The sequence below is a fragment of the Carcharodon carcharias genome, chromosome 17 (assembly GCF_017639515.1).
Source record: "Carcharodon carcharias isolate sCarCar2 chromosome 17, sCarCar2.pri, whole genome shotgun sequence".
NCBI lineage: Eukaryota > Metazoa > Chordata > Chondrichthyes > Lamniformes > Lamnidae > Carcharodon > Carcharodon carcharias.
Genome location: NC_054483.1, coordinates 98,440,954 through 98,468,209, shown reverse-complemented (window position 1 = coordinate 98,468,209; position 27,256 = coordinate 98,440,954). Strand labels below are relative to the sequence as shown.

General features: G+C 47.5%; 1 protein-coding gene across 1 annotated transcript in view; it reads left to right on the top strand.

The window, feature by feature from the left end:
- The first annotated feature begins 4,263 nt into the window (after positions 1 to 4,263).
- The window catches only part of LOC121289685 (neurotensin receptor type 1-like), a 29,482-nt gene continuing 6,489 nt past the window's right edge, over positions 4,264 to 27,256 (top strand). Inside the window, exons 1-2 of the mRNA XM_041209309.1 lie at positions 4,264 to 5,158; positions 21,335 to 21,633. Of these exons, the coding sequence (XP_041065243.1) occupies positions 4,264 to 5,158; positions 21,335 to 21,633 (1,194 nt within the window). The remainder of the gene's footprint in view (positions 5,159 to 21,334; positions 21,634 to 27,256) is intronic.

Sequence of the window (27,256 nt, the reverse complement as noted above, 5' to 3'; positions counted from 1 at the left end):
GCAACCTGGAATACATCTCACCTGGGCCTTTTTAGCCCACTAAAACCACTAATACCTCCTCCCTTCCAATGCTAACTTGTTCAAGTATATAACAAACTCCTTTCCTGATTTCTACACCTACATCATCCTTCTCCATAGTGAACACAGATGAAAAGTAATCTTTCAAAACCTCACCTATGTCCTCCGGCTCCATGCACAGATTGCCACTTTGATCCCTAATGGGGCCTACTCTTTCCCTGGTTATCCTCTTGCCCTTAATGTATTTATAAAGTGCCTTGGGATTTTCCTTTATCTTGTCCACCAGTGCTTTTTTATGCCCCCTCTTCGCTCTCCTAATTACTTTTTTAAGTACTCCCCTACACTTTCTATACACCTCTGGGACTTCTGCTGTTTTCAGTCCTCTATATCTGCCATAAGCCTCTTTTTTTTCCCTCATCCATTCCTCTATATCTCTTAACATCCAGGGTTCCCTGGACCTGTTGGTTCTTCCCTTCATCTTTCCTGGAACATGTTGGCCCTGAACTCTCACTATTTCCTTTTTGAATGATTCCCACTGGCCTGATGTAGACTTTCCTACAAGTAGCTGCTCCCAGTCCACTTTGGCCAGATCCTGTCTGATCGGCCTTCCCCAAATTCTGGTCCATCTTTGTCTTTTTGCATAACTACTTTAAATTTTACAGAGTTACGGTCACTATCCCGAAAACACTCCACCACTGACACTTCTACCACTTGCCTGGCTTCATTCCCTAAGATTAGGTCCAGGAACGCCCCTTCTCTTGTGGGACTTTCTACATGCTGGCTCAAAAAGCTCTCCTGGATGCACTTTAAAAATTCTGCCTCCTCTAAGCCTATCACATTAAGACTATCCCTTTTAGTATTGGGGAATTTGAAATCCCCTACTATTATTACCCTATTATATTTACACTTCTCTGAGATTTGCCTACATATCTGCTCCTCTATCTACCCCTGACTGTTTGGAGGCCTATAGTACACTCCCAGCAAAGTGATTGTCCCCTTTTTGGTTTTAAGTTCTACCCATAAGGCCTCATTTGAGGAACCTTCTCAGCTACCATCCCTCCTTATTGCAGTAATTGACTCCTTGGTCAATAGTGCAATGCCACCTTCTCTTTTACACCCCCACCCCCCGTCATGCCTGAAGATTCTATACCCTAGAATACTGAGCTGCCAGTCCTGCTCTTCTCTCAACCATGCCTCTGTGATAGCAATAATATCATGTTCCCATGTGTTAATCAATGGCCTCAATTCATCTGCCTTACTTATAAGACTTTTTGCGTTAAAATAAATGCAGTCCAGCCTTGCATTTTTCCTTTGAGCCTGAACAGGCCTATATATGCTCTGCCTTCCAGACTGTCTTAGTTTCTCTTCTATATTTGGTTGTGCATCACCCCCTATTGCCCCTCCACTCTGTATCCCATGCCCCTGCCAAATTAGTTTAAACACCGCCCAACAGCACTAGCAAACCTCCCCACAAGAATGTTGGTCCTGTTCCAGTTCAGGTGCAACCTGTCTGACTTGTACAGACCCCACCTTCACCAGAAACAAACCCAGTGATCCAGGAAACTAAAGCCCTCCCTCCTGCACCATCTCTTCAGCCATGCATTCATCCTCTATCCTCCTATTCCTATGCTAACTAGCACGTGGCACAGGGAGTAATCCAGAGATTACAACCTTTAAGGTTTTGCTTTTTAATCTGCTACCTAGCTCCCTACATTCTTGTTGCAGGACCTCATCCCTCTTTCTACCTATGTTGTTGGCACCAATGTGAACCACGACCTCCAATTGTTCACCCTCCCCCTTCAGAATGCCCTGCAGCCGTTCTGTGACATCCTTGACCCTGGCACCAGGGAGGCAATACCATCCTGGATTCACGTCTACGGCCACAGAAGCATCTGCCTGCACCCTTCATTAATGAGTCTCCTACCACTATTGCTCTTGCACTCTTACTCCTCCCACCTTGCGCAGCTGAGCCACCAACTGTGCCATGAACTTGGATCTGGCTGCAATCTCCAGAGAAGCCTTCACCCTCACCATTTTCCAACACAGAAAAATGGTTCTTGAGTGACATGCACTCTGGGGCTTTCCTGACTACCTGCCTACCTCCCTTCTTCTGACTGGTGGTTACCAATTCCCTCTCTGACTGCACTTCCTTAAGCTGCGGAGTGACCACATCTAAAAACGTGCTCTCCACGTAACCCTCAGCCTCACGCATGCACCGCTGTGTCTCCAGCTGATGCCCAAGCTCCAAAACCCATTGGTCAGCTGGTCAAGCCGGTGGCACTTCCTGCACATGTGGTCATCCAGACTGCAAGGAGTATCTAAGAGTTTCCACATGCTACAGGCTGTACAGCACATGGGGCTGAGCTTCCTTGCCATATTTTTAGTTGTTTTTAATTAAAAGACCATTCCCTTAAATTTAAGTCCTGCTCTGCTCAGTGTAGCCCCGCTCAGCTCACTGAAGTCTCGCTCTTTACAGCCCCATTCTGCTCACTGAAGTTTCACTCTTTCTGATCTGGAAATAAGTCCTATCTCACTTACTGGCATCCCTTTTATAACTGCCAGCATTCTAAGCTAGAATTCTCTGACTTTCTCTTTTTCTCTTTCTGTTCTTTCCTATTCAGGTTTATGTTTCTCCATTTCTAACCTCACCATTTCTAATTTCCTCTGGAGATCAAGTTTTTGCATTTCCATTTCTTTCCTTTTCTTTTTCTTCTGCCTCTAGTTCCAATTTTTTCATTTGCAACTGAATTTGAGCTCATTCTATTGAACCACCCCTTGGAGAACTGGGTCTCTTGGGTATTCCTTCCAATTTCAAATGCTGTACCATCTCTTTGATTATCTCTGCCTTCCTAGCTTTGGCAGGCAATCCTACTCTTAGTTTACTTAGGTTGAAAATTTTAAAAATCAAGGCATTGACAGACTGGGAGCCAATGTATGTCAGTGAGCACCGGTACCATGGTGAATAGCTACCCTCGGTTTAGTTGGTAATGGTGGATGAACATTCTGGGTTTGGGCTGGTAGCACTGGTGTTTCATTGGCACTTCAGTTTCCCAGTGAACTGATGAGACAGTAAGAGCTGCAAAATACCACCTCAACTATCCCATTTTCCTGGCATATATCCTGCCTGAATGAGTGCAGCTTCAACAACACCCAAGAAGCTTGACAGCATGCAGGACAAAGCAGCCCGCTTGATTGACACCTGATCCACAAACATTCACTCCCTCCACCACCATGCACAGTGGCAGCAGTGTGTACCATTAACAAGATGCACTATAGGAATTCACCAAGGCTCCTTCGACAGCACCTTCCTAACCCACAACTGCGACCATCTGGAAGGACAAGGGCAGCAGACACAAGGGAACACCACTACCTGGAAGTTCCCCTCTAAGCCACCCACCATCCTGACTTGGAAATATATCACCGTTCCTTCACGTTCCTGAGTCAAAATCCTGGAACTCCCTCCCTAACAGCACTGTGAGTGTACCTAAACCACATGGACTGCAGCGGTTCGAGAAGGCAGCTCACCAACACCTTCTCAAGGGCAAATAGGGATGGGCAATAAATGCTGGCCAAGCCAGCAAAGCCCACAACTCATGAATGAATAAACAAAAAGGGCTCTTAAAGTTGGATTCCAGACTGGTAATGATTTAATCCATATATGTGACTTAAATATGCACTCACACACACAAATATCTCTTGCAGTATCTAATCTAACTGTTCTTTCCTTTAGTAGCATCTGTTTACTCTGAAAGGGAAACATCCTCAGGACTCAGACTCATTGATAACCAGTGCTGATTTGGAACAATCAATGCGGAGACAAGTGTGCGTGACATGATGGCCGATGCATTGGGTCACCCAGGACTCCAGTGATCCTGATTGAACTATGAAATAAAGAAGTCAATTCAAATTACTGAGAATCTCCAAAATAAAAGGAAAGATGTTCTGCTGATTTGTGAATTGAGTTGGTGCAATAAGTCACTGTCAACCTAAGCAAATCTCTCAAATTCTGTCCAATTTATCACACAATATTTGGATTTTCCATTGAATATTTTTGAACCAATATTCCAGTCTTATTAAATATGACAACCACTTGAGGAAATCATGACTGGTGCAGCCTAACCTTGGGATACCCATGTCATTACACTAGCCTGCATTTTACCAACTGCATTACATGGATTTTAGTGGATAAAATTACATTCTAATTGACTTTAAATCTAACTCTAGTATTTGGAAATGAATTGGTCTATGGCTGGTCATGTGGATCCCTGCATGATACACATCAAGTCCTTCACTAATGCATCAAACCTAAGAGACTCAATTGAACTCAATAAAAATTCACCAACTCAACAGCACCTGCTGATTGGATCCAAGCAGCAGGAACCAGGCTATGTAACAATTCCAGTCACTCTATTTTATGTTTTACTTTTTCTCTTTGGTGTATTTGCAAATGGTTTGAGCATTCTGACACTGCTGAAGAATGGACGGATGAAGGCTAGTGCCATTCGCTTCTACCTCCTTAGCCTGACATTGGCCGATCTGCTGCTTTTATTGACCATACCAGTGACTGTGTACAGGTACTACTGGCAGTACTATCCCTGGCTGCTCAGTAACCCTGTCTGCAAACTTTACTTCATGGTCCGACAGATCTATTGTGCTACAACTAGCTGGACTATTATTGCTTTTACTGCTCAGCGTTATATTGTCATTTGCCATCCAATGTGGTCAATCACTGGTCTACGACAATCTCGAATGGTTTATTTATTGGCAGTGATCTGGGTCTTGTCAGCCATCTCATCTGTACCATTTGCCATTGTTTATGGGCAATCAGCTGCCTGTGTCTTGGACTATACTGCCACTTCACAGGATAAGACTATCTTCTACTCCACTGTGTGTGAGATGTTTGAGCAAGAGCCATTTACCATCTACAAGACTGTGGTCCAAATGAGGAGCATCCTATGCTTCTTAGTTCCACTCACCGTGATCATCATCCTTCACCTGTTAATATTTCGACATTTAAGTGTGAATAGTCGCCAGCGGGAGGAGATGGGATTAACACATTCTTGGAGCGGTCAATGCTCAAACCCTCTCACCAGTTCTGGAAGTCTGCCTGGAACAGAAAGGAAGGCCCTTCAGCTGATGGGTGAGTAAATATTTTCATTATCATTCTTTGCAACTATCAGGACCAACTTCTTTCAACACATTATAGGGAAGGGAACCTTGTGACATGGATTAATATTTGGCTGGGATGTAGGAGATAAAGATTGGGATAATAGGTCTGTATTCTGTATGACATGGTGTGACAAATGGATCTGTATTGGGGCCTCACCTTTCTACTTTGTGGAGGGCAGTTAGGGATGGGCAATAAATGTCAGCTTTGCCAGCGATGCTCACATCAAGAATGAGTAAAATAAACCCATATTTATCAATGACTTAGATTTAAGAATAAAGTTATATATCTCAATGGGAAAGTGAGAAAGTGATGCTTCAGTTGTACAGAGACTTGGCCAGTCCTCATCTGGAGTAACTTGATTCAGTTTTGGTCGTTAAACCTCAGGAATGATATAATAATCTTGGGGGAAATCCAGCACAGTTTCAGAAGAAATATACCAGGGATTTAATTATGAGGATAAATTTCACAAACTTAGCTTGTGTTTCTTTGAATTAGGAACGTTGAGTGGTGTTGTAATTGAGGTGTTTAAAATGATTAAGGATTCAATAGGGTAGATCGAGAGAAGCAAATTCCTCTGGTGAGGAATCCAGAACAAGGGAACAGTTAAAGTTAGAGCTAGAGCATTTAGGAGTGAAATTAGGAAACACTTCTTGACACAATAGGTAGCAAAAATCTGGGGCTGGGATTTTCCATGCTGGCTGGTGTCAGGCGTGTTCGGTGGTGAGAGTGGGCAATATGGTGCAATTGGTTTCACGACATTGTGAAACCAGTTTGTGATCGTCCACTCAACCTGCCAATGGCAGGCTATGTTTCCAGTCATCGGACATCAAGAACCTCATTGTAATGCATCTGCATATCATTATTAGGCCAGCCCGCCAGAATCATCCCCCCACCCTCACTGGATCACCCATCCACATTGGTGGATGAGCACGCTGATGTGTTTCACAATAGCACATAAAAGGTGTGCACTTGGCGGGCTGCACTTTGGGGGGAACTCAGAGGTGAGTACACAGCAACGACATGCATTGCTTGCCAGGGTAAGGTGGGTGAGGTAAGCGGCCATGCTTTTGGGACACCTTATATAAAATGATCTTTTCTCTGCAGCTGAAACAGTTCAGGTGCAGTCACATTGACACGCATGGAGTTGGGCCTCTAGCTTATCTGCCCACTCAAGCAATGCAGAGACATCAAAGTGCCACCAAGTGCTCCAGAGCTTTTCACCCCATGGACACAGACTGCAAACTCTGAGCATTTTAGAGGACTCCAGAACAATTGGATGACTGGACACATTGTACAATCTCCTTGCTAAAGCTGGCCATGGAACAGTCACTGCTGGAGGTCATCACAGCCTCTTGCAATGTCAGTGTGTCGGTTTGGACCAGTCTCCCCCATGGTTCAAGCTAACAATGCAGCCTTGCAGTGCAGGTTAGGAGAATGCCCGCACCTGAGCTGAGAGCACAGCATGCAGTCCAATGGGCAAAGCTGCCTGCCAATCGGTTGGGTGGAGTGTGTCAGAGGTGGGTGGGGTTTTGGGTAGCCAATAAGTGTCCTACTCACTGGCCATCCAAGTGGTGGCCAGCACTCTCCAGGAAGCATTAAAGGGTGTACGCATAATTTCCAGGGACCGTGCACGACACCTACGTCCTCAGTCAGTCACAGATCCCTGAAGTCTTCCAGGGTCCACAGAAGCTGCAGGGATGGCTCCTCGGGGACAAGGGCTACTCGCAGAGGCCGTAACTGATGACACCCGTGCAGCAGCCTCAGACTGCACCAGAGCGATACTATAATGAGGCTCATGCAGCAACTCGCAACTTGGTGCAGCAGACCATCGGGATGCTGAAGATGAGGTTCCGGTGCCTGGAATGGTCTGGTGGAGCCCTGCAATACAGTCCACAGAGGGTGTCACACATTGTCGTCTCCTGCTGTGCCCTTTAAAACCTGGTGCTGCAAAGAGGAGAGGAGCTGGCTGAGGAGGAGATTGAGGAGCTGGAGATCTCCTTTGATGAGGAGGACATCATCGGGATGAGGGTGAGGAGGTCCACAAAGGTGGCGATGACGAAGCTGAGGCCCTTGCACTGGCTAGACAAGGCACTTGTGCTCGGGAGGCCCTCATAGCTGCTAGGTTTGTAGAGGATGATGATGACATGCAGTGAGGAGAACCCATTGATCCTCACATCGCATCTATGAATGTTTGACTCCAGCCTAGCTTATGGCAGCGCACATATCCTCTGTGAGAATGCTCCTGTCATGGAGATGCAGTGGAGGCACTAATAGTCACTCGATTGCAGGAAGATGATGACAACAGGCAGTGAGGACACTCCATAAATCTTCACATAGCCTCTGAGAATGTCTGACTCCTGTCTGGCTGAGGGCAGCTTGATTGTGCTCTGTGATCAGGGTTATATCATAGAGACAGAGCCATGAAATTTCAGAAGCATCTGATGCTTTGTCCTCCTTCAGGACCTGAGCTCTCCAGAAGCACACAGAGAGAACGATGGTACTCTGTGATGCCTACCCACTACATTCTGGCAGCAATGACAAGCACCACCAGGCATCAGTAATGTGTCCAGGGAGTGTGAGGCCAGACCATCACTTTTGTCTGAAGGCTGCACAGAGCACAGGGAAGAAGCCCTGACTGGACTGAGCCACCTGCCTTTATCTTTTGCAGAAAGGTTTCACATCTGAGTGACAAGAACACTGCTCATCAGAACAAGGAGCCATAGGCAGGGAGACATTCTTGGGAGATTATTTACAATAGTGAACATTATGTACAAGTGATTAACACCCGTACCCAGGCTGTGCAGGGACAAATAGCCAAGTGGTTATGGTACTGGGTTTGTAACCCCAAGATCAAGAGTTCAAATCTCACAATAGCAAACTATGAAACAATGTAACGTCATCTGAAACAGATGGAAATGTGTTTGTACTCAAAAGAGTTACATCTTGGCCTAAATAGCCAAGTGGTTATGATACTGGGCTTGTAACCCCAAAATTAAGAGTTCAAATCTCACAATGGCAAACTATGAAACAATGTAACTTCACCTGAATAGGAACAGATGGAAACGTGTTTGTACTCGAAAGAGTTACATCTTCTTAATGGCTTGGCCTAAATAGCCAAGTGGTCATGGTACTGGGTTTGTAACCCCAAGATCAAGAGTTCAAATCTCACAATGGCAAACTATGAAACAATGTAACTTCATCTGAAACAGATGGAAACGTGTTTGTGCTCGAAAGAGTTACATCTTCTTAATTTCTGGTCATAAACCAGCTGATCGCCACCATGTTGTGGTATCGGCTGGTCGCTTTGACCCCTCCCCCGGACTTTGTCACAAGAATCCAGAAATTGTTAGTCGACTTCTTCTGGGACAAAAGATTGCTCTGGGTCGCTGCTGAGGTTCTGAGTCTCCCGCTTAGGGAGGGTAGTCAGGCGCTAGTGTGCCTACGCACACAGGTGGCGACTTTCCGCCTTTAGACCCTGCAGCAATACCTTTACGTCGAGGCTCCTCCTAGATGGTGTGCCCTGGCTACATATTTCTTCTGTCAGGTGCACGGCCTGAATTATGATGTGCAGCTCCTGTTTATAGAGCAGAGGGGCCTTGGTGGCTCCTTGCAGGCGTTGCCCGTCTTTTACCAGGACCTGATCAAAGTCTGGAACGTGGTCGCCTCATGATGCAGCTCTCCCCGGTCAGGAGTAGTGGCTATCGTCAGAGAGCCGCTGCTCAGGAATCCGCCCCTCCGTCCTTTTCAGTGGTTGGCGGAGAGGAGGGCTGTGGCCGCAGGGGTGACCAGGATCGGGGACGTGCTGCGTGGCGGAGGATTGGGCTGGATGCTCCCGCAGGAGTTGGCGCATGGCACGTCTGTGAGTGTCCAAGTCGCAGCCGATGCCATCCAAGACCTGAGAACGGTCGTGCTCGGACCCGATGTAATTTTGGGTCTTGAGGTGGCCCAGCTGCGCGGTGGTCTTCCGTCTGAGCGTTCCCCTGTTCGGACAGAATTCCACATTGGCCCCAAGCCCCGAAACCTCCCTCGGGTGCTGGTGCCCCGCAATATGAGCCGCCTCGGGGACATGCTCTCTGTGCCCTTTGGCACAGCAAAGAGGAGCATTTTGTATGGACTGCTGCACACCTTCCATTTTCTCGCCCTTGTCCACCGCCCGGACACGCCCTGGTGTGCCTTGTTGCCGTCCGGCGGCGGAGACCCCGATGGGAGGCCCTCTACAGAGGTGTCCTCCCCCTTTCTATCAGGGACCTGGGTTGGAGGGTGTTACATGCAGCAGTCCCCTATAATAGGAGAATGCATAGGTTCACGAACTCTCAGGACACATGCCCTTTTTGCGGTCTTGTGGAGTCCGTGGACCATGAATATATAGGGTGTGGTAGGTTGCACTCCCTTTTTAGTTATTTGAAAAACCTTTTATTGATGTTTTGTTTGCACTTCAGCCCCACGCTCCTGATCTATGGACACCCAGTGCGGAAGGGGGTCGGGAAGGAGGAGGACCTCCTCATGAACCTGCTCCTGGGCCTGGCCAAGTTGGCCATTAACAGGTCCAGGCAGCGGGCAATCGACAGGGGAGTCCCGCCCGATTGTTTATCCCTCTTCCGTGGCTACGTTCGCGGCCGGATGTCCCTGGAGAGGGAGCACGCGGTGTCTGCTGGCACACTCGAGGTCTTCCATGCTCGGTGGGCACCACGGGGACTGGGGTGTTTTATTGACCCCTTTAATCACATTTTGATTTAAAGTTTGTAAGTTTCCTTTAAACTTTGTTCTTGGTTTTACAGCTGACCTGAATTAGGGGCTGTGCCTGATTTTTCCCAATTTTGTTGATTTGGTTTAATTGTTTTGACTCTATAAGAGTTACATCTTCTTAATTTCTGGTCATAAACCAGCTGATCGCCGCCATGTTGTGGTATCGGCTGGTCACTTTGACCCCTCCCCCGGACTTTGTCACAAGAATCCAGAAATTGTTAGTCGACTTCTTCTGGGACAAAAGACTGCACTGGGTCGCTGCTGAGGTTCTGAGTCTCCCGCTTAGGGAGGGTGGTCAGGCGCTAGTGTGCCTATGCACACAGGTGGCGACTTTCCGCCTTCAGACCCTGCAGCGATACCTTTACGTCGAGCCTCCTCCTAGATGGTGTGCCCTGACGACGTATTTCTTACGTCAGGTGCACGGCCTGAATTATGACGTGCAGCTCCTGTTTATAGAGCAGAGGGGCCTTGGTGGCTCCTTGCAGGCGTTGCCTGTCTTTTACCAGGACCTGATCAAAGTCTGGAACGTGGTCGCCTCACGACGCAGCTCTCCCCCATCAGGAGTAACGGCTATCGTCAGAGAGCCGCTGCTCAGGAATCCGCCCCTCCGTCCTTTTCAGTGGTTGGCGGAGAGGAGGGCTGTGGCCGCAGGGGTGACCAGGATCGGGGACGTGCTGGGTGGCGGAGGACTGGGCTGGATACTCCCGCAGGAGTTGGCGCGTGACACGTCTGTGAGTGTCCAAGTCGCAGCCGATGCCATCCAAGACCTGAGAACGGTCGTGCTCAGAGCCGATGTAATTTTGGGTCTTGAGGTGGCCCAGCTGCGCGGTGGTCTTCCATCTGAGCGTTCCGCTGTTCGGACAGAATTCCACATTGGCCCCAAGCCCCGAACCCTCCTTCGGGTGCTGGTGCCCCGCAATATGAGCCACCTCGGGGACATGCCCTCTGTGCCCTTTGGCACGGCAAAGAGGGGCTTTTTGTATGGACTGCTGCTGCACACCTTCCATTTTCTCGCCCTTGTCCGCCACCTGGACACGCCCTGGCGTGCCTTGTTGCCATCCGGCGGCGGAGACCCCGATGGGAGGCCCTCTACGGAGGTGTCCTCCCCCTTTCTATCGGGGACCTGGGTTGGAGGGTGTTGCATGCAGCAGTCCCCTATAATAGGAGAATGCATAGGTTCACGAACTCTCAGGACACATGCCCTTTTTGCGGTCTTGTGGAGTCCATGGACCATGCATATATAGGGTGTTGTAGGTGCACTCCCTTTTTAGTTATTTGAAAAACCTTTTATTGATGTTTTGTTTGCACTTCAGCCCCACGCTCCTGATCTATGGGCACCTGGTGCGGAAGGAGGAGGACCTCCTCGTGAACCTGCTCCTGGGCCTGGCCAAGTTGGCCATTAACAGGTCCAGGCAGCGGGCGATCGACGGGGGAGTCCTGCCCGATTGTTTATCCCTCTTCCGCGGCTACGTTCACGGCCAGATGTCCCTGGAGAGGGAGAACGCGGTGTCTGCTGGCACACTCGAGGCCTTCCGTGCCCGATGGGCACCACGGGGACTGGGGTGTTTTGTTGACCCCTTTAATCACATTTTGATTTAAAGTTTGTAAGGTTCCTTTAAACTTTGTTCTTGGTTTTACAGCTGACCTGAATTAGGGGCTGTGCCTGATTTTTCCCAATTTTGTTGATTTGGTTTAATTGTTTTGACTCTATAAGAGTTACATCTTCTTAATTTCTGGTCATAAACCAGCTGATCGCCGCCATGTTGTGGTATCGGTTGGTCACTTTGACCCCTCCCCCGGACTTTGTCACAAGAATCCAGAAATTGTTAGTCAACTTCTTCTGGGACAAAAGATTGCACTGGGTCGCTGCTGAGGTTCTGAGTCTCCCGCTTAGGGAGGGTGGTCAGGCACAGGTGGCGACTTTCCGCCTTCAGACCCTGCAGCGATACCTTTGCGTCGAGCCTCCTCCTAGATGGTGTGCCCTGATGACGTATTTGTTCCATCAGGTGCATGGCCTGAATTATGACGTGCAGCTCCTGTTTATAGAGCAGAGGGGCCTTGGTGGCTCCTTGCAGGCGTTGCCTGTCTTTTACCAGGACCTGATCAAAGTCTGGAACGTGGTCGCCTCACGACGCAGCTCTCCCCCATCAGGAGTAACGGCTATCGTCAGAGAGCCGCTGCTCAGGAATCCGCCCCTCCGTCCTTTTCAGTGGTTGGCGGAGAGGAGGGCTGTGGCCGCAGGGGTGACCAGGATCGGGGACGTGCTGGGTGGCGGAGGACTGGGCTGGATACTCCCGCAGGAGTTGGCGCGTGACACGTCTGTGAGTGTCCAAGTCGCAGCCGATGCCATCCAAGACCTGAGAACGGTCGTGCTCAGAGCCGATGTAATTTTGGGTCTTGAGGTGGCCCAGCTGCGCGGTGGTCTTCCATCTGAGCGTTCCGCTGTTCGGACAGAATTCCACATTGGCCCCAAGCCCCGAACCCTCCTTCGGGTGCTGGTGCCCCGCAATATGAGCCACCTCGGGGACATGCCCTCTGTGCCCTTTGGCACGGCAAAGAGGGGCTTTTTGTATGGACTGCTGCTGCACACCTTCCATTTTCTCGCCCTTGTCCGCCACCTGGACACGCCCTGGCGTGCCTTGTTGCCATCCGGCGGCGGAGACCCCGATGGGAGGCCCTCTACGGAGGTGTCCTCCCCCTTTCTATCGGGGACCTGGGTTGGAGGGTGTTGCATGCAGCAGTCCCCTATAATAGGAGAATGCATAGGTTCACGAACTCTCAGGACACATGCCCTTTTTGCGGTCTTGTGGAGTCCATGGACCATGCATATATAGGGTGTTGTAGGTGCACTCCCTTTTTAGTTATTTGAAAAACCTTTTATTGATGTTTTGTTTGCACTTCAGCCCCACGCTCCTGATCTATGGGCACCTGGTGCGGAAGGAGGAGGACCTCCTCGTGAACCTGCTCCTGGGCCTGGCCAAGTTGGCCATTAACAGGTCCAGGCAGCGGGCGATCGACGGGGGAGTCCTGCCCGATTGTTTATCCCTCTTCCGCGGCTACGTTCACGGCCAGATGTCCCTGGAGAGGGAGAACGCGGTGTCTGCTGGCACACTCGAGGCCTTCCGTGCCCGATGGGCACCACGGGGACTGGGGTGTTTTGTTGACCCCTTTAATCACATTTTGATTTAAAGTTTGTAAGGTTCCTTTAAACTTTGTTCTTGGTTTTACAGCTGACCTGAATTAGGGGCTGTGCCTGATTTTTCCCAATTTTGTTGATTTGGTTTAATTGTTTTGACTCTATAAGAGTTACATCTTCTTAATTTCTGGTCATAAACCAGCTGATCGCCGCCATGTTGTGGTATCGGTTGGTCACTTTGACCCCTCCCCCGGACTTTGTCACAAGAATCCAGAAATTGTTAGTCAACTTCTTCTGGGACAAAAGATTGCACTGGGTCGCTGCTGAGGTTCTGAGTCTCCCGCTTAGGGAGGGTGGTCAGGCACAGGTGGCGACTTTCCGCCTTCAGACCCTGCAGCGATACCTTTGCGTCGAGCCTCCTCCTAGATGGTGTGCCCTGATGACGTATTTGTTCCATCAGGTGCATGGCCTGAATTATGATGTGCAGCTCCTGTTTATAGAGCGGAGGGGCCTCGGTGGCTCTTTGCAGGCGTTGCCCGTCTTTTACCAGGACCTGATCAAAGTCTGGAACATGGTCGCATCACGACGCAGCTCTCCCCCGTCAGGAGTAGCGGCTATCGTCAGAGAGCTGCTGCTCAGGAATCTGCCCCTCCGTCCTTTTCAGTGGTTGGCGGAGAGGAGGGCTGTGGCCGCAGGGGTGACCAGGATCGGGGACGTGCTGGGTGGCGGAGGACTGGGCTGGATGCTCCCGCAGGAGTTGGCGCATGGCACGTCTGTGAGTGTCCAAGTCGCAGCCGATGCCATCCAAGACCTGAGAATGGTCGTGCTCGGACCCGAAGTAATTTTAGGTCTCGAAGAGGCCCAGGTGCGCGGTGGTCTTCCGTCTGAATGTTCCCCTGTTCGGACAGAATTCCACATTGGCCCCAAGCCCCGGACCCTCCCTCGGGTGCTGGTGCCCTGCAATATGAGCCGCCTCAGGGACATGCCCTCTGTGCCTTTTGGCACGGCAAAGAGAAGCTTTTTGTACGGACTGCTGCTGCACACTTTCCATTTTCTCGCCCTTGTCTGCCGCCGGACACGCCCTGGCGTGCCTTGTTGCCGTCCGGCGGTGGAGGCCCCCGATGGGAGGCCCTCTACAGAGGTGTCCTCCCCCTTTCTATCGGGGACCTGGGTTGGAGGGTGTTGCATACAGCAGTCCCCTATAATCGTAGGATGCATAGGTTCACGGACTCCCAGGACACATGCCCTTTTTGCGGTCTTGTGGAGTCCGTGGACCATGCATATATAGGGTGTTGTAGGCTGCACTCCCTTTTTAGTTACTTGAAAAACCTTTTACTGATGTATTGTTTGCACTTCAGCCCCACGCTCCTGATCTATGGACACCCGGTGCGGAAGGGGGTCGGGAAGGAGGAGGACCTCCTCGTGAACCTGCTCCTGGGCCTGGCCAAGTTGGCCATTAACAGGTCCAGGCAGCGGGCAATCGACAGGGGAGTCCCGCCCGATTGTTTATCCCTCTTCCGCGGCTATGTTCACGGCCGTATGTCCCTGGAGAGGGAGCATGCGGTGTCTGCTGGCACTCTCGAGGCCTTCCGTGCTCGGTGGGCACCGCGGGGACTGGGGTGTTTTATTGACCCCTTTAATCACATTTTGATTTAAAGTTTGTAAGTTTCCTTTAAACTTTGTTCTTGGTTTTACAGCTGACCTGAATTAGGGGCTGTGCCTGATTTATCCCAATTTTGTTAATTTGGTTTTATTGGTTTTAACTCGAAAGAGTTACATCTTCTTAATCATTTTGTTAATTTAGTTTAATTGTTTTAACTCTATAAGAGTTACATCTTAATCGTCCTAACCCTGCAGCTATGTCTTGCTGCTCCCCGGACATCAGCAGCAGAGGTGGGGACAGTCTGCTGACTGCTATGCTCTTTCTGTGATGACCTTGGTGTGTGTCCTCTGGAGGCCTGAGACTTGGAGGAGCCCGACTTGCTTTCGGGGCCCTGCCGTGTGGCAGTGGCACCCTCCTCCTGTCGAGCTGTGGAGCTGGAGCTGATGGTGTCGCAGGAATAGGGGATTCGGATGGCCAGTCACTCCCAGAGTCACCTGGGTGGATGACCTTGCAGTGTGCACCTGCTGATCCTTCTCCCTATGGGTGCGCGAAGACCCCAGATTGCCTGGGGAAGGGATAGCTGGATTGAGACCGTGCTGCCCAGCATCCCTCTCGCATACACACTGTTGGAGGCCAACTATGGCCTCAGCGATGGAGTGCAGGCTGTGCAGCAGTGCAGGAGTGACATTCTGGACCAAGGTCTCCATGGCGGCTGCCATCCTACCAGTTTTGACCTCAGTGCATTGGCAGGCCAGGCTACTACCTCAATGTGAAGGTGGACGGAATCCTACGTTGTGCTCTGCAATCTGAGGAGTGCAGTGGACATCCCTTCCTGATGTTCCCGAGCTTGCCTTTGCAGCTCCAGCAACTGAGGCATGACTGAGCCAAGAGGCTCGTCATCTGACTCGGATGCAGCAATGTTCTGGTCTCCAGCAGTCCTCCGAGTGCCGGACAGCTGGGAAGACCTTGCCGCCGCCTGCTGAGGATCAGAAAGTGCAATGTGCTCACCAGATTGTGATCCCTAGGCTATTCTAAAACTAGATCCCATGAGGTGTGCGTCTCTGCACTGTTAGAGGTTGTGGGTGAGCGCTGTGATGGGTCTTCAAGGAGGGTGCCTTCAGCTTCCTCTTCTTCAGGGTTTGAATGGAGGCTCAAAGTCATGGACTCCGTCGGCTGTTTCCAAGATGTGCCTGTGAAAGCAAGGAGAGATAATTAGTGCATGGCAGTGGCCTGTGAAACAGGACACATCACTCACAGCATGGTTGTCTGATACGTTGCACTGCTGGATCCCCACTTGCTTGACCATCACCAACCTCACCGTCAGCACATGAAAGGTCCAGATCCTCACCAGCCAGCTGGATGGCTCTGTTTTCAAAGTCTGTGAGGGCCTTGATTTCAGGCATTCCTCCAGCAGTCTGCGACCTCTCGCTCTTGTTGTGTGCCAGCTTGTCCTGCATGGATAGAGATGGGGAGTGTAAGCAGGATGCCTGCCAGACCAGATGATAAATATGCCTGGTATGTATGGGTGGTGAGTGGTGCCATGGATGGGATGAGAACAAGGAAGGCATGTGTGAGAGAGTGAATGGTGATTCCCTTGAACTGACAGTGAGTGAGGGCCCTGTGGATGTGGGATGGGCTTGTGAATGTGTGAATTGAGAGTGATGAGAAGAATCACTTACCCTGGCAAAATGGAGTTCATTCATCCTCTTGCGACACTGGATGACTTTCCTCTTTTGAAGGGCATTGGTGCTGACCACCACTGCCACCACCTCCTAAGCTGGGTTGGTCATGCCGCAGCCCATCCTGCAGCCAGAACGGGGATATAGGACATCCTGGCGGGACTCCACAGCATCCAAAAGGCTTTCCAGTGACGCGTTGCTAACCCTTGAAGTTGCAGTCTTCTTGGCTTTTGTGGACACCTTCCCTGCACCAGTCGTTGCCTGGAAGCACTGAGATGTGGTGCATGTGGCTGGACTTTAAATATGGAGCCTGGTGTGATGAAGCAGCCAGGTGATGGCGTGGCGGTCGAATGAGAGCAGGGGGGTGGGACTTACTGGATAGCGCTTTTAAAGATCTGCATGGGCATGATGGACCAAATGGCCTCCTTCTGTGATGTATGAGTCTATGATTGTGTGAACTGAAACTTTCAAGATTGGATTTTTTTTTTTGGATATCAGTCAGGGTACAGGTCAGCCATGATCTTACAGGATGGCAGAATAGGTCTACTGCTATTTATATGACCTTCAACTCATTCAAAAAAATAATGAACTAGATAAAGAGAAATCTGTACAGCAGATTTATACAATCTTTTGGGGGCAATAAAAAACCAAAGTTAATTGTCATTGTGAGAAGTTGGGAAGGTTTCAGATGTAGCTGCCTGTATGGGTTTAGCTACTTTATGTTTCTACTAAAGGAAATGGGGCTAGTGGCCCCTGTCATGTCAGCCTTCCACTATCACCAGCAGTCAGTAGAATCAATTGGCCTTAGTGAATCTAGCAATTTTGCTCAGACTTCTATTGACCACACAATAGTGCGAGTCAAGAATCAGTGGGCAGAATCATCCCAGATTTGCACTAAGTGCGCTGGTGGGCAGGTAAAATGACATTTTACCTGCCGGCCACGTTGGCAGGTTTTCACGTCGTATCATCCCAAACCCGCCACATTATTTATGCATTCCTGGGAAACACGCTGTTTCCATGGCGGGCAGACTCCGATTCGCCTGCCATGCCGTCACCTCGCCACTTCTTTACGCCAGGCACCACATTTAAAGTACAGTCGCACACAGTGCTTCCAGCCCAGGACTACAGAAAAGAAGATATGGCCCCGAAAGACAAGAAGACTGCAGCCCTCAACCGTCTTTTGTACACTGTGGAGGCCAGCTGTGATGTTCTCTCCCCTCACTCTGGCCACAGGAGGGGCAGCAACATTACCACTCTGGCTTGGTAGGAGATGGCAGTGGTGATCAGTGCCAATGTTGTACAGAAGAGGTTGGCCATCCAATGCAGATAGAGGGTGAATGATCTATCCATACAACCAGGGTAAGGCAACCATCTCATCACTCTAAACTCACATTCAAGCCCATCACACATTCACTGGCATCTCACTCACTGCCAGTTCAAGGGACATCACTACTCACTCTCTCACACATGCCCTCACATCTCCATCTGGCCTCATCTCCTCTGGAGGCTGCCTCCTCAGCCCTCACCATCTTGAGGCCGCTTGTACAGATCAACATGTGGCCTCCCACATACCCTGGTATATCCCCCCTTCCCCAGTACAGCCCTCGCCTGCAGCCTCTTCCCTTGCCTAAGACCACTTCTCCCCCTTCCCCGAGCAAGCCCTAGCCCTGCAGCTATTGAAATCACATGTGGCTGATCTGGTAAGTAGAGACCTGCTGTGAGCCCCCCTAAAAGTGATGTGGTGCTGTCAGTGAAACTTGGAGCTGTTGACTGTGAGCGCTAACTGAAGCAGGGTAGGCAAACAAACCTTGAAGTCCTGAGTGAAGTGCAGGTCGCCAGGTGCACGTCGCCTATGTGTTGTTGTGTTTTCCCTCTGACGTGCATGGATGATCCAGTGGGCGGGGGGAGTGGGGGTGGGGGGGGGGGGGGGGGGGGGGGGGGGTGAGATTTTGGTGGACTGGCCTAATAATGATATGCTGATGTTTTACAATAAGGTTCCTGAAGTCCGATGGGGGAACGTGGCCTGCCAAAGGTGGGGTGAACGAACGATCGCGAACTGGTTTCACACCATCGTGAAGCTGATCGCCATATTGTCCGCTCACACCACCAAATAACCCTGGCGTCGGCAGGCACGGAAACTCCCAACCAGTGGCTCTAAGGACTATTAAACCCGAAATAAAAGCAACTTTGGCTGATTTCAGCTGTGACTCATAAAACTGGCACGAGTGTTCCAGGACAATAATAACAACAGAAGCCCTGGCTTCTGCTCCTGGATGCACTGCGGTGACCTGTGATGGAAAGTATGGACATCAATCAATGAGATGCTCAGCTGCCACCTTCCTTCGAAAGGGAAAAAAAGAACTTGCATTTCTATAGTGCCTTTCACAACCACTTTGCATCTCAAAGTACTTTTGAAGTGTAGTTACTGTTGTAATATTGGAAATGCAGTAGCCAGTTTGCATACAGCAAGATCCCGCAATCAGCAATGTGATAATGACCAGATAATCTGTTTTATGTTTGAAAGATGAGTGTTGGCCCAGCACACTGGAGATAAGTAATCTGCTCTTTTGTGAAATGGATCCTTGGGAGTTTTTACATTCACCTGAGCAGGCAGACAGGATCTCAGTTTAACATCACTTCCAAAAGGTTACACCTCTGATAGTACAGTGGTCCCTTAGTACTACACTAGGGCATCAACCTTGATTTTGGTGCTAAAGTCCTGAAGTGGGACTTGGACCCATAATCTTCTGACTGAGAGGCAAAAGTGCTACTCAGTGAGCTATGGCTAATGCCAGGACTGCAAGTTCTGCCGATGGTCACTCTCTGTCATATAGGTGAGGTCCTGGAGAGGAGCTGGCCATCGATTGACAGCAAAATGGGATTGTGTATAATAGTGGAAGGCAGTAAAGAGGAGGGGTGGGGTGGAATTTTAACAACTCTACAGACTTGTAAAACTTATAGAGGGGGATAATGATAGGAGCCTGACTGACATGGACACTGACAGGGAAGGAATGTATAAATCTCCTTAACTTTATGACTCAGCAGCATGCTTTCTTGCACCTGTACTGATTGGCCTTTTAGGAAGAGATGAACAGGTCACAGTTGAATTATTTTTAAACATTTAAAAGCTGTTATAAAAGTATGTGTTTGGTGCTAATTAAATATCTACTGGTGACTGCTGAGTTATTCCTAATAACTGGTGGGCAGTTTAAACTCTCATGGGAAAGGGCTCTACATCAATGATGCGGCTGGAATACAGACACCAGTAAATAGCTTTTTTTATTAATTACTCCTTTCGGAGATGAATTAAAAAGTAAAAATATAATTTGTTTGACATGAAAGCTATGCTTCCGTTACTCAGAAACCATCTCCATAGTGTTTCTACGCAGTTACCATGGGAGACTGAATGGCTGCATGCAGAATGGGAGGCAGGTAGCTCCACAGCCTTTCATTCACAGTCACAGCACCATACAGTAGTAATGGAAATAGCAGTAGTCAGGCTGTGTTAGATGAATGCCACATTGAAAGTTTGGTGATGCATAAAGAACAGCTCTGCTGTTAAGGACCGACAGATTCCTTATCATAAATCATTAAAACTTATAGCACAGAAGGTGGCCACTCAGCCCATCGCACCTGTGCTATCTCTCTAAAAGAGCAGTTGTGCTTAGACCCACAACCCAACTTTTTCATTCTATTCCTGCTTGAGCTGTGGTTGTAGAGTATTCAAGGTCTAAATAAAATCAAATCTGATTATCCTGACATTTAAATATAAGTAGACAACTAAAAAAGAATACAATATATTAATTGGAAATATGAATTCTATTTTAAGCACTGAATTCCAACTTAATGGTTTTACTTAATTTGAGTTATTGGATTCTTAGTTTAAATTTAGCAATGGGAGGGAGGGCCTGGGAGGTGTGGAACGGGGGCTGAGGACGACATGAGAGGGATGAAAAGAATAGGGATTTAAAGAAGCGCTATTGCAATTCATTAATTCATGTGTGTTCCGCTTGAAGGCAGGTCCTTGGCCCATTGTAAGCTGGTGCTTCATCTTGAGCCGCTTTCTTGTTAGTGGCGGATTGCCATTGCCTTCCTCTCTCAGGGGCAGAGGGGCAAGGAGGGAGGACCAAAGTCTTCCTCAGCCAGAACAGGAATCAAACCCATGTTGTTGGCAGTATTCTGAAGCACAGGCTAGCCATCTATCTAGACAACTGAGCTAACCAGCCCAGTGCTATTGTAATAAAGTATTAATTTCACTGCAAATGTTTTGCAATTCTCTGCTAGTGTTCATCTTAACAGCAACCCTTGGAGAATATTTCATTTTGCTAGATGTTTTGATAGACTGAATAAGAGGGAAGTACCAACTTTACAGGCCAGCTGGAATGAGAACCATAAAGGTCCAAAGTCCTCAATAGTCTGTATAAAAAAGAAATTAAACACAAGATTGTGGGCCACGTTTACATTTTTGTCTAAGATGATTTTAGAATTGCTGCTCTACTGCTAAGGGCAGTGTTTAGTTAAGATTCTAAGAGTCTTCCACATACAAATACAAAGAAGGTTTCTGCAGTGAATCCTAGATGATGTGTTTCCAGTTCTGTGGTCAGCTTTGATGTTTCCATTTGCATTCTTCAGATATCCTTGGGCTGGGAAATAAAGCAGCTCTAAATATATATAAAGAAGTCAAGGAATTTAAACCTTTCAAGATCCACCAGAAAGATCATTTTACTCATTCTCACTTTGCAGAGCACGCAGCAAACCATCAAGATACATCTGTCCTAGGCTTTCAAAATGAGACCAGGGAAAGGCAATGGCTCAGCTAGACGAACAGATTTCAGTCAGTCTTTGATCATATTTCCTTTACTGATTTTCCAGCACGTAATTTCTGAAAATGCACAAGTGAAATAGGTTGAACCATGCACAATGAGAAGGATGAATGTTACTCTTTGGGATATTGGTTGATTGTGTCTTTTCTTTCATTTCAGGAGCTGTCGTTGTTGCCTTTTTCGTTTGTAACTTTCCTGATACAGCTGCCACCCTGATGCACATTTATACGGAGAACTGGTCTATAAGTGTTTACAGAACCTACACCTGGCTGAAGTCATACTTATCACTGCCACTATGGTATGTGAACAGTGCTCTAGACCCGATCCTCTTTTGCATTTCCTCTTCCTCCTTCCGTAGTGCTGGCAAGGAAAGCCTTGCACCCTTACTCCCCAAGATCGGCAGGTCACTGAATGATCACAAGCTACATGGTTCATGCAATAGCCTCTCCCAGAACTGGGCAAGGAATCAGCTGATAGTCCCCTCACTCACATGCAGGTCCACCTGGACTCTGAGCTCCTGCAGTGGAGAACTCCCCGATCCATTTAATGCACAGCAGAGAAGAGGTCTCGAATTGCTTTCCTTGAGAGGTCTCTTAGAACAGGCTCACCAACAGACCCCTACCCACAGGAGTCTCAGACCAGCAGGTCCTCTCCCTCAGAAGTCTCTTAGACCAGCAGATCCTTTCCCTCAGGAGTGTCTTGGACCAGCAGATCCCCTCCCTCAGGAGTCTCAGACCAGCAGATCTGCTCCTTCGGGTGTACACCTGATTAGCTCCCCTCCTCAAAGGCATTTTAGCAGAGTGGAGATCAGCATCTCTGCTTTATGAAGTGTCTTTCAAAGTACCAAGTTCTTCACTTTGCACAGTCTTTCAGATCTACAGCTCTCCTTCCCTCTTGTTCACTTACGTATTGCTTGTTACAATTCCAGAAGAGACATGTAAGCTTTAAAAAGGGATTTGAATTCCCAGTGACTGACTGAAAGGCTCACATGACAAGATTTCAAATGTTAAGACTTTTATTGTAATAAATGAACTAAAAGCAACATTGACTAAACACTATTTAGTAATTGGCCAATATACTAAACTACAGAAAAGATATCTCACACTTTAACTTTTAATACCACCAAAAATTTCACACCGCAGTTATACTTTACATCCTACTCTCAGTTGAATGATAGTTTTCACAAGAACCAGTCCAACATCACTCCCAGCTTCCAACGGGTTTGCTTCTTCCTGTTTCACTAGTTGTTATGTCCAGCGGCCATTAAAAGGTGCTTCTCTCAGTTCCTGGAGAAGCCCCAAACTTACTAACAGCAGTAAGGCCTACTCCAGTAATTCTTTCCTTGCTTGGATGCGCCAGGATGAACAGGAAGCATTTTCCGCATTCCTTAGATGGTCAGTGGATGTGTCTCTTTAACCAGAGTTTCTACTCACAGAAGCACTGAATTGTTACAGCGCAGAAGGAGGTCATTCGGCACTCGCTGTCTGAATGAGCAATTCATCTAATGCCATACTCCTGCCTTCTCCTCATAACACTGTACATTATTTCTCTTCAAATAATCATCTAATTCCCTCTTAATAGACTTGATTGAACCTGCCTCCACGACACTTTCAGGCAGTGCGTTCCAGACCCTAATCACTCGCTGTGTGGAAAAGTTTTTTGTCATTTTGCTTTTGTTTCTTTTACCAATTACCTTAAATCTGTGCCCTCTGGTTCTCAATCTTCCTGTCAATGGGAACAGTGTCTTCCTAGCTACCCTGTCCAGGCCCCTCATGATTTTGAATACTTTTATCAAACTTCCTCTCAGGCTTCTTCTCTCCAAGGAAAATAGTCCCAACTTCTCCAATCTATCTTCATAACTGAAGTTTCACATCCCTGGAATCATTCTTGAAAACCTCTTCTGAACTCTCCAATGCCTTTACATCCTAAAATGCAGTGCCTAGAACTGTACACAGTATTGCAGCTGAGGTCTAACTAGGTTTCTTCCATTCATTCATGGGATGTGGGCTTCACTAGCTGGGCCAGCATTTATTGCCCATCCCTAGTTGCTCTTATACAAGATTAATATAACCTCCTTGCTCTTGTACTCTTTGCTCCTATTAATAAAGCAAAGCATACTGTATACTTTATTAACTGTTCTCTCCACCTATCCTGCCACCTTTAATGATTTATGCACATATACACCCAGTTCCCACAGCTCCTGCACACCCTTTAGAGTTGTACTCCTTATTTTATATTGTCTCTCCATGTTCTTTCTACCAAAATTAATCACCTCACATTTCTATGCATTGAACTTCATCTGCCACCTATCCGCCCATTCCACCAACTTGCCTGTGCCCTTTTGAACTTCTACACTGTCCTCCTCACAGTTTACAATGCTTCTGAGTTTTGTATCATCCACAAATTTTGAAATTGTTCCCTGTACACCAAGATCTAGTTCATTAATATATATCAGGAGAAGCAAGGGTTCCAATACTGACTCCCTGGGGAACTCCACTACAAACCTTCCTCCAACCCGAAAAACATCCTTTAACCATCACTCTGTTTCCTGCTACTCAGCCAATTTTATATTCATGTCTCTTTTATTTCATGAGCTATAACTTTTCTCACAAGTCTGTTGTGTGAAACTGCATCAAATGCCTTTTGGCAGTCCTTGTACACCACATCAACAACATTGCCCTCATCAATCCTCTCTGTTACCTCTTTGAAAAACTCCAGTAAGTTAATTAAGCATGATTTTCCTTTGATAAATCCATGCTGGCTCTCTTTAATTAACCTGCATTTGTCCATGTGATGGTTAATTCTGCCCCAAATTACAGTTTCTAGAGGTTTCCCCACCACCAAAGTTACTGGTCTGTAGTTGCTGGGCTTATCCTTACCCCTTTTTTTTTGAACAAGAGTGTAGCATTTGCAATTTTCCAGTGCTCTGGCACCACCCCCGAGTCTAAGGAAAACTGAAAGATTATGGCCAGTGCCTCTGCAATTTCTACTCTTATTTCCTGCAGTACCCTTGGATGCATCTCATCTGGTCCTGGTGTCTTGTCAACCTTAAGTTCAGATAACCTATCTAGTATCACCTCCTTATTAATTTTAAACTCTTCTAGTGACTGAATTTCCTCCTCTTTCACCTGGGTAGCATCTTCTTCCTTGGTAAAGACAGATGTGAAGTTTTCATTTAGTACTTCAGCCATGGCCCCTTCGTCCATGTGTAAATTCCCTTTTTGGTCCGTCATCATCTATACTCCTCCTTTTAGCATTTTTTTACTATTTATACGACAGTATAAGATTTTGGGATTCCCTTTTATGTTAGCTGCCAGTATCTTTTCATACTCTCTCTTTGCTTCTCTTATTTGCTTTTTCATCTCCCCTCTGAACCTTCTATATTCAACCTACTTCTCAATTATAGTTTCTACCTGACACCTGTTATAAGCACACTTTTTCTTCTTTATTTTAATTTATATCTCCTTTGTCATCCAGGGAGCTCTGGATTTGTTTGCCCTACCTTTCATTTTTGAGGGAATATACCTTGACTGTGCCCGAATCATCTCTTCTTTGAAGGTAGCCCATTGTTCAGCTGCTGTTTTCCTACCAACCTTTGACTCCAATTTATTTGTTCCAGGTCCATTCTTACCCCCACTGAAATTGACTTTCCTCAGTTAATTATTCTTACTCATTCTTTGTCATTTTCCATAACCATCCTAAACGTTATGATACAATGATCATTGCCCCCTAAATGTTCCCTCATTGACACTTGATCTACATTTTTAAAAAAAATGTTGTTCATAGTATATGGGCATTGCTGGCTAAGCCAGCATTAATTGCCCATCCCTAATTGCCCTTGTTCAGAGGCATTTAAAAGTTAACCACATTGCTGTGGGTCTGGAGTTACTTGGCCCACCTCATTCCCAAGGACAAGCTCTACCAGTGCCTCCCTTCTCATTGGACTGGACACACTGTAGAAAATTCTCTTGAACACACTCTAGGGACTTTTGCCCCTCTCTGCCCTTTATACTACCATTATCCCAGTCTATATCCGGATAATTAAAGTCCCCCATTATAACTATTCTATAATTTTTACACCTTTCTGCAATTGTTTTGCAGATTTGTTCCTCTACATCCATTCCACTAGTTGGTGGACCAGAGACTACACTGAGCAATGTAATTGCACCTTTTTTGTTTCTTGGCTCTAGCTAAATCAATTCTGTTCTTGACCCCCCTGGGACATCCTCTTTCTCCAGCACTGCAATGGTCTCCTTAATCAATAGCACCACCCCTCCTCCTTTCCTTCCTTTCCCATCTTTCCTGAACACCTTCTATCCAGGAATGTTTAATCCCTAGTCCCTTGAGCCAGGTCTCTGTTATAGCCACAACATCATAATTCTACATGTCAATCTGTGCCTGTAACACCCCCATCTTATTTACCGCACTCCGTGCATTCACATACATCATAAAGTAAACCTGATTTAGACTTTATTACTTTCTCCCTTATTCTGACCACACCTATTAATTTACTATTCTCTATTTTAATGCTATCTGTCTCTCTCAGTATTTTGTGCACTGTGGTAGTCCTCTCCTGGTTTTCTCCTGTTTCCCACACCCCTGCTGAGTTAGCTTAAACTGTCCCCAACAGCACAAGCAAGGAACTTAGTCCCAGCTCTGTTCAGGTGCAACCCATTCAGCTTATACAGGTGCCATTTCCCCCAGAGCCAGTCCCAGTGTCCCAGGAAGCTAAGACTCCTCCTCCTGCACCATCTTTCCAGCTACGCATTTATCTTATCCTCCTATTTCTGTACTAACTTGCGCATGGTATGGGAGTGATCCGGAGATTACCACTTTTGAAGTCCTGCTTGCTAATTTTCTACCTAGCTCCCCAAATTCTGACTGCAGGACCACATGTCTCTTTCTACCTTTGTTACCAATGTGGACCACAACTGCTGACTCTTCACCCTCCCTCCTTCAGGTGCTCTGCAGCCGCTTAGTGGCATCCTTGACCCTGGCACCAGGGGGGGAACGCACCATGCTGGATTCACATCTATGGTCACAGAAAAGCCTATCAATTCCCCTAACTATTGAATCACCTATCACTATTGCTCTTCCAGTCTTGCTTGTATCCCACTGTACAGCTGAGCCAGCCGTGGTGTCATGGACTTGGCTCTGGCTGTACTCCCCAGAAGAACCATCACTCCCATCAGAATTCAGACCAAATACTGATTGGAGAGTGGGATGTACTCAGGGACTCCTGCACTACCTGCCTGTTCTTTGTTTGAGTATCTAGTGGTCACCCCTTCCCTTTCACTGTGCACACGCTTAAACTGTGGGGTGACCACATCTATAAACATGCTATTCACATAGCTCTCAGCTTCACAGATGCATCTCAGTGATACCAGCTGCTGCTCAAGTTCTACAAACTGGAGCTCAAGCTTCTGCAACTGATGACACTTCCTGCATAAATGGTAATCCAGGATATGGGAAGCATGCTGGAGTTCCCACATAGCACAGGATGGGCACTCTCGAGGTTGGAGCAGTCCTGCCATTTCTTTATGTATTATTTAACCTTGCTCTGCCAAAAAAAAATCCCTTACCAATATGAATACACCTTACTATGATTTATAAAACCTACAAGTACTGATAAATCCTACCAATGCAATTTACTGGTTGTAATAAATCTTACTTAAAAATAAAAGATAATACTCACCAATTTCTCACCTGTTCCTTATTAATACTTCATATATTTATCGATTTTAATCTTCCAGTTGTTGTGACAGTATCTAAGCAGATAAAGTAACCAGCCAATCAACTTACGTCCTTCCTGTGATGTCACATCTTGACTTCTGTTTCCGAACTCTAGCAGCAATGACAACAGCACCCAACCCCAACTGTCCCTAACTTTGTCTCACCCCTGCTCTTTTTCAAGCCCCAACTCTCCCTGGAACTATCACCACATCTCCCACTGGTTTTTGTCTCTGATTGGGTTTTTGTTACTGTCTCTCCCCCAGTAGTCCACAGAGAACTCATAGCTTCCTCTCTGCTGACCACATACAAACCGCAGTTTTTCACCTCTGTGTGAGAACACTCTCTCTC